This window comes from Phycodurus eques, chromosome 8 (assembly GCF_024500275.1).
Source record: "Phycodurus eques isolate BA_2022a chromosome 8, UOR_Pequ_1.1, whole genome shotgun sequence".
Classification (NCBI taxonomy): Eukaryota; Metazoa; Chordata; class Actinopteri; order Syngnathiformes; family Syngnathidae; genus Phycodurus; species Phycodurus eques.
This window is the reverse complement of record NC_084532.1, coordinates 25,990,892-25,999,049: the sequence shown is the minus strand read 5'-3', so window position 1 is coordinate 25,999,049 and position 8,158 is coordinate 25,990,892. Positions and strand designations below refer to the sequence as shown.

At 43.0% G+C, this 8,158-nt stretch overlaps 1 protein-coding gene and 1 long non-coding RNA gene across 2 annotated transcripts; both read left to right on the top strand.

Annotated features, from left to right (window-relative positions):
- The first annotated feature begins 329 nt into the window (after nucleotides 1-329).
- On the top strand, nucleotides 330-4,829 carry LOC133406177 (zinc finger and SCAN domain-containing protein 30-like). The gene is made up of 2 exons (XM_061683579.1): nucleotides 330-789; nucleotides 1,323-4,829. Exons 1-2 carry the CDS (start codon nucleotides 597-599, stop codon nucleotides 2,264-2,266), a joined length of 1,137 nt encoding a protein of 378 aa, XP_061539563.1. The 5' UTR covers nucleotides 330-596; the 3' UTR covers nucleotides 2,267-4,829.
- A 1,018-nt stretch (nucleotides 4,830-5,847) lies between these two features.
- Nucleotides 5,848-8,008, top strand: LOC133406356 (uncharacterized). The gene is made up of 2 exons (XR_009769048.1): nucleotides 5,848-5,880; nucleotides 6,897-8,008. It is a non-coding gene; the product is annotated as an uncharacterized LOC133406356 (long non-coding RNA).
- The last annotated feature ends 150 nt before the right edge of the window (nucleotides 8,009-8,158 follow it).

Below are 8,158 nucleotides of genomic sequence, written 5' to 3'. Positions count from 1 at the left end.
TTGGCATTGCAAATAAGAATCTGTTCTCAAGTTCCTTATTTGGGTAAATGAAGGTTAAATAAACATTCAGAAAAAAAATACAATACAGGGGGTCCTCGGTTTATACTTAATTACTGGCAATCTTGATTTTTGTATTATTATTGTTTTTGCATTATTTATTGTTAAGCATGTAAATTTGGTGATGTTTTATCTCAAAGACGGTATAAAATATTTTCTGGGAGTACGTAAATTGCCAATGGCGGGGGTCTTCGAAAGGTGGCAGCAGTGTAAAGTCGTAGATCTTAGCTACTGAAAAAAAGCGAGCGAAGAAGAAAAACGCGGAAGTTATTAATACGTCACTGACGGGAGCGGTAGCGCGTGCGAGTGAAGGCTTTTGTTTTTCCCCTTTGTCTTTGTCCTTCTACCATCGTACGCGAACGACGCGTGATAAAAAAAAAAAAAAGTTGTCGCGGGGTGTCAATGTTGAGTTAAAACTCATCAAAGCGGACCCAATCGGCGTTGTTCAAGTTAGCTCAGCCTGCTAGCGGCAAACGAAGGCAGAACGTGAGAGACGTTCAAGTTAGCAACGAGAAGAGAGCAAGCCCGGTTGTGTGAAAATGTGTAAAGTCACAATGTTGAGAGAATTAATGAAGCAGCGACTAAACTTGGCCATGGAGGGAATATTTCAACTTTTTGAAAGAACGATATTGGAGTACGAGGAGGAACTTCGTCGAACAAAAGAGGCGAAAGAGCAACAAGGCGAACTATTGGACGCCGTTTTAAAGTCTCATGTTGGCTTTCACTGTGCAGGTTTGTTGACTTGTTTCTACTCTTCTTTAGCATGATTATTGTTTTTAATTAATTAGGAGGCCAGGCCCTTTCCTGGATGAGGTACGGCAACACTACTTGGACGAATTTGTTGAATCCCGATGTTCGTCCTGACCTGATTTTGTCATAGTAGAAATCAAGATTTGCAAAAATAAATTAGATTTCTCTAGATTTTTGAACGCACGTGTCCAACTGTCCAGTAACTTGTTACTTTTTAAACAACTTGCAGTTCTCTGTAAAGGAGCATTGGTGGCATCTTGGTGTTGAAGTGAGCTGAGGAGCTTCATTCAGACAAAAGTATTCCTTTGCTGCTGTTTTGTAGCACCTGTAGGCAATTATAAACTTGTAACCCGTTTTAACGACAATTTTTACATACTGTTTGATCACACGTGATGATAATTATGTCTGATGATGTTGTTTTTTTGGACCTCTAGCATGTTCTGTACCTGAAATGACATCAGACTTGACTGAGCTAAATTTTCCATGCTTCCAAACCGGTCTCCGTTTGCTTGCAGATGTGCAGCAGGTGTTGATGCAGAGTCCAGAAGAGGTTCCTTTTGAGCAGGATGAGCAGGAGGAGCAGGAGGAGGCAGAGGAGACGGCGGGGGAGGAGCACATCCCGAGTTCCCCGCTCATTAAACAGGAAGAGGAGGACGTTTGGAGTTGTCAGGATGGGAAGCGGCTTCCAGGCAGGCAGGTAGAGAGTGGTGTCAACACGGTCGCTTTGACTGATGTCCACTTGAAGAGCGAGGAGGATGAAGGTCAGTCCTCACAGCTTCACCACACTCAAAGTGCGGAACAGTTTAGTCAATGCGAATCTGATGGCGAACACTACAAAGTATTCAACATTGCTCCGCTATCAGACACAGACGACAAGGTGTCTTCCGATACCGACGCCCCCAGAGTACCTCTGGAGAACTCCGAAAGCGACGCATCGCATCACGCCAACAACAAATCCCTGAGTTGCTCCAAGTGCGACAAAGTATTTGGCTCAAGTAGAAACATGCGACGACACTTGAAGACGCACATACATACTACAGAACCGCAGTACAGTTGCCCCATGTGCGAGAAAGCCTTCTGGATCAAGAGGAACCTAAATAGACACATGCTCACCCACTCGGGCATCAGGCCCCACGTGTGCGCCGTGTGCGGCAACACGTTCACCCGAAGCCACCACCTGAAGAGACACATGGGCACGCACAAAGGTGACAAGCGAGTTTCCAAGCAGTACGAGAAGAAGACCCCCGTCAGTGTGGTCAGCGCGGTCAGTGCGGCCGACCAGCCTATTCCCTGTTTGTTTTGCACCAAAGGTTTCACAAAAAAATCCCACCTGGAGAGACACATGAGGACGCACACGGGCGAGAAACCCTTCAGCTGCGGTGTGTGCGACAAACGCTTCGCGCGTAAAGAACGCGTCCGAAATCACAAGTGTGTCGTGGACAACAATGGCAGCGCCTGAGCTACACGGACGCTCGCTTTTTTCGGTTCTGCCTCACACTTCCGTCGTACCGACTCAGCCAGCTCGATGGTTCGGGTTTCGTCTCTCTCCAAGCGGATCAATACGTACCGATTGCGAGTTCATCCATGGCAATACCCGAGTTCAATATGGACTGATCGTCTAAACGCTGCTGCGCCTGTAAGTGACTAAACTGGACAATCGCAGGAGAGAGAAAAAAAAAAAAAAACGTTTCCCCAACTTTACTTACCAGGAAACATTTTGAGGCTCTATATACAGTATAATAAGGCTGCAGGCCTATTATTATGATCGTTTAACGCTGACTTTTTTTAAATTAATCAATCAATCGGATAAAAACAATAAAGGATTTCCACTCCTTGAATAAAAAAATTGAACATTATTTCAAATTGACTGCAGAAAAAGTGCACAGAACAGGTTGCTGCGTGAAAAACAACAATATGTTGTCAAGTACAGTGGAGGAAGTAATTTTTTGATCCCTCACTCGTTTCCTAAGTTCACCCACTGACAAAGACATGACCTCTCATGCGTGCCATTTAGATCGTCCATATAAGCCATTCAATTGATTAAAGCTCACTAAGAAGTAGAAACACTTGATTTCAAAACCTACCTCGACACTCATGATGCTTATCATTTTCTGAATTCAAGGAGTCAAGTTCAAATAACTTCATTTGCCAAACCCTGAAGGAAGTCGATTTTATGCAAAACAAGAACATTATGTACAAAATATATTCATGAAATTATAATGAACGGTGACACCATACTTTACCTATGAAAAATGTATATGTATTTTGTTGATTACTGTATAAACAAGCAGCTGAGTGCTGCGCGACACTGCATTTCCACACACCCGAAAAAAGTCCTCTTAATTACTTAAAATATTTTCAAAATAACTTCAAATATTGTCACGTGTAACATTTAAATTAAACTGAGAGCAAGTCCGTTTGGCTAGCATGAGCATCATGAAAAAAACCGAAAACGATCACTTCCGCTTGTGTGGCCTTCTGGAATTTGCGCTGCCATATCTGTACAGTCGCTCCACACGTTTAAAGCCTCAGGACTTCATTTGCGATTGATTAATCAGGATTTGATCAGTAACCAGCAGTACTGGCATCATCCAAATGCAGCGTACTCATTGGTTTTCGAGACGCTGCTATGTGCCCGTGACGGCACTGGGGGTCTGCTGCTCTTTGTGCGCAACGCATCAACGGAGCGAGTGACTGACGTAATAATTTGCGTGACACAACAAATGGATAATGAAATTCATAGCCAAAACTTTTAAATATCGATTTTATTAATTCGTTGTTGCAGCTCTACAGTATACTGTATTAATTTTATGTTAGAACCACAAACAACATGTCGCAATTGTCAAGGATGAAGCTGCCCTGGCTGCTGTAACTATATTATTATAATCATACAAAGAGGGGAATCAAGCTAGTAATAAATGGAAAGTGTGGATATTTCAGAGGCTGTTGGAAATGATCGCTCCATTCATTGACTACTTGTACATTTCCGCGACAGACACTCTGCACACTTTAATGTTTGTAGCACCGGGTATAGGTTAAATTATAGCTATTTGTTGTAAAACACAATGTATATACTGTATTGTCCTTTTTTTGTTGTTGTTTTTGGTACGGCTTAAGAATGGCGGCGGCAGGCTGCCACTCGCTTATGGCCGGAAAACGTGAAGGCTTCTGTGAAACGACGTGGCATTTTTGATTGGCCGTTGCATTTGCGTTTTGCTGAGGCCCGTGTTAAACATAAGGCTACGTTCACACTTCAGGGCATGATGCCCAATCTGGATTTTTTAATTAATTTATTTTTTTAAATTAAATCTGATCTTTTTATGTAGTCATTCACATTAAAATAACTGGAGAGGGAATGCGTCCGTGATGTCACACGCATGCGCACAAAACAGGACGTCGCATAGCTCATGCGCACAAAAACGAGGCCCCTCGCGTAGATCTTGTCATAACGCACCAGTGGTATAATTTCAAGGATTTTGTGCAGCCGGACCCAACATTCTCTTGTATTTATCTATTACCTAAAGCATATTATTTTCACCACTGGCTGTTTTCTGCCGTTTGCTTTTTTCGCGTGTCTGTTATGTCGAGCAGTTGTGATGTTTGTCGCCGTTTGATGACGTGTGGGTCGGAGGAGCGCGCCGTACGCGTCCACATTGCACTCGTGTCGGATCCATATCCGATTTCTATACATACGAAAGAGGCCTGGGTCAGATGACAAAAAAATCGGACTTGTACGATTCACAATGACATGAAAAAAAATCATATAAATGTCACATTGGGCAAAAAAATGTAAATTGACCTGCAGCGTGAACATAGCCAAAGTGTACGTTAGTTCAAGAAGTCCAGGTAGCTGTAGGACTGGGCTGCCATTTTGTTTTCAATGTTTTTCTCCTGTTTGTAGGGAGCCATGTAAGAGACCAATGTTCGAGTTTCATGATTTTCTTTTGTTTAGTTTGACAAAATAGTCCATTTTGTTTGTCGCTGATTTAAGTATAAATAAATGATCTTTGTTTGGACTGCAACTCTCTGGCTGTGTTCATCCTTGGGAGTGGGAAAAGAGGGGCGCGCCATCCCATGTTGGGTACTCGTGGTAACTCGTCTGGTCGTAACATTAGAAAATAACGACCATACTCAAACACCCATGGACAATTCAGCTTGAATCGATCGGCAATCACGTGTTGTGGCATTGATAACATGGACGCCTCGCTGACATCAGCAGGTGGTCGGTCTGCAGCAAACTCGCAGCGGTGCCTCAAGCGTAAAATAAGACAGATAGCGCAGTCACTTGCAAAATATACAAGTCTATCCTCAAATGTAATAAAACCAAAAGTGCTATGCACCCGCTTTTCACTGAATGCCTTTCTATAACAGACAGACTGAGTCAGTTACACACACAAAATAAACCTGTCAGTGATACAATATCAAATATTACATTTTCTATTACATCCTCATTCCACTGACCTCACCTGCCCGTTAACATTTTGTCAGTAAGACAGAAATAAAAAAGTGTCATTAAACAAATTGATGAGACCCTGGAAAAAGCAGTGGGAAAATGAGAGGAAAGGGCAATGTTTCTAGAGAAGGCAACATATGTACACACTTTTCTTTTGAGTACCTGCTCCACAGTTCCTACAGTTAGGTGGCGGTAGTTGCTAAACGTTATTTGACAACCGTCATTACTAACAGAAGAAGAACATTGGGGACGCACGTCGCGAGATAGATGTGAACACGAGCTACACTAGCGCTGTAGTCGCCCGGCTGACCGACGTGCCTACGTGGCGGCCATGTTGGAGAGGTCGACGTTCCCACAGAAGACAATGCATGAATACTAAAATTCAGTCGTAACGTGCTCATTTCTCGACCGATTTTCGTGGGAGTTACTGTTTTGTCAGTGCCGAAGCGTATTCTATCAATACCAAGATCTTAAAAAAGCAAATAATTGTACATGCTGAAGGGACTCCCATTTCCCTTGTAGTAATTTTACGGCATTTTACGCCACCGTATGCAGCACAATTTCCGGCGGCCTTGATCATTTGTTCTTTTCTTGCCGTCCACGCACATACACATCCCAAGGTTAGCGTCGCCACCGAACTCAAAATAGGCCTGTCGTATCTACCTATACAAATCTGTTCATATTTGTAGTTTAATTTCCTATTTTGTCCCCCCCTCGCTGTCTTTTATGTTCTTTGTTCTGCTGCCGTCGTACGACGAACACGTGTGACGAGCGAAGAGTGAAACATCGTCGCGCCGTCACAAAGCCGAGAGCAAACATAGTGTTGCTAAAGTAGAGAGCTAGCGCGTTTGCGGTTAAAACAAAAATAAAAAAATGAGTCACAATGTTGAGAGAAATAAAGAAGCGGCGAATAAACGTGGCCAAGAAGGGAATATATCAACTTTTTGGAAAAAAAAAAACCTATATTGGCGTATGAGGAGGAACTTCGTCGACAAAGCGAACTACTGAACGTAGTTCTCAAGCCTCGCGTTGTACTCGGAGGCAGGTTTTCTTCTCTTATCATTCTTTCTTAAAATGCGTTCTTTTCACCCAAGCCACTACTACAGGAGATGACACAATGTTGATTAGGCCTATCAGCTCCTCTCTCATCTTGCTGTATTATTAAATATTTGATATATTCGTATTCAGTGAATGCCCGATTCATTTCCCATTGGGTCATTTGGTGGCGCACCAGAAATGACGCAGTTAAAATTTTACCGCTGTAAAAAGCTCTCTAAAAAATATTTTGCTTTTCTGTAGATTTCTGCTAAATCTGGTGGAAACATCTTTCCATATCTACTGATATTGATTGTGTGTACACATTATCAATAAACGAAATGGAAGAAAAATAAAATACAATTACTGAGTAAATAAGAACAATAATTGCTGTCCCCTCTTTCCGAGGACCGCATAGCTGCCCAGCGAGGTGACTGATGTAAAATACACGCACCGAACAATGCATGCACAAATGCAGCAATAACGGGGAATGCCTGGGATATTTCTCTCTGATCTAATAATCAGAAATGCAGAGAGGCTTTGATGATAAAAGAGCTAAAGTTTTGATGTTTCCGAACACACATCTTGTGGTTGCTTGAAGATGTGCAGCAGGTGTTGAGGGAGAGTCAAGAAGAGGATCCCTCTGAGCAGCAGCACAAGGAGGAGACGCAGACTTCCCCCTTCACTAAACAGGAAGAGGAGGACGTTTGGATTTGTCAGGATGGGAAGCAGCTGGTCTCGACACGCTTCCTTCGACTGATGTCCATTTGAAGAGTGTCGAGCATGAAGGTCAGTCCTCACAGCTTCACCGCCTAAGTGTGTAGAAAATAAATCAAGGAGAAGACTGCGAAGAGCCTGATAACGTTGCCGAAACGGGCGACATTGTGACTTCCGAGATGTTCAACCAACCCTTCGTCTGCTCCCTGTGGGGGAAAGCCTTTGCCAAAACGAAAACCCTGAGAAAACACATGAGGGCGCACGCGCACCCCGCAGACACACACTTAAGCTGCCCCAAGTGCAAGAAAGCCTTTGTCTTCAAGGGGAACCCAATCAGACGGAAGAACGTGACCGGGCGCCTGCACACTCGCACAGAGGGGAGGACTTTCACGTGCTTCTTGTGCAGCAAGGCGTTCGCACGAAGCCAACACTTTGAAAGACACCTGGACGCGCACACAGGCGACAAGCAAGTCTCCGCCTAGTCAGTGAAGAAGAGCCTCGTCAGCGCTGCCTACCGCTCCGGCCCTTATGTTTTTTGCAGCAAGGGGTTTGAGAACAAGCCCCAACTGGCCAGACACATGAGGACGTACGAAGGCGAGAAACCCTTAAGCTGCGGGTTGTGCGACAAATGCTTCGCTTGCATATCACATCAGTAAACACAAGCGTGTCACCAACAAGAGCAGCGGCACGTGAACTAAATGGATGCTATCTTTTTTTCCATTAGATTTTTAGGACCATATATTTTCCCTAAAACTATCACGATATCTTTTTTTTCTTTTTTTTATGCCTCTGAAATCATTAAAAATAAGAGCAAACTGGTGATCTGTTAAAAAAATAGTCTCTGTAACTAGGAATGGGTAGCCATTTTGTTTTCTATGTTTTTCTCTTTGTTGACAGTAGGATGAGAGAAGTTTGATTATTTTTGGAAGTTTATTTGTTTTTACAGTGCAATACTATTGAGTGCATTTTTCTTATTAAAAATGTTTTTTTTTTAAATTAATCTAATTATGGGTGTTTTGTGGGGGCTGTACAGATTAATTGCATTCCAATTCATTTCAAATGGGGAGAGAGTGTTTTGTCTTGTGTTTTGACATTCAAGCAGGGTTAAGGAACAAATCAAACTCGTATCTCATTGAACAATTGTTC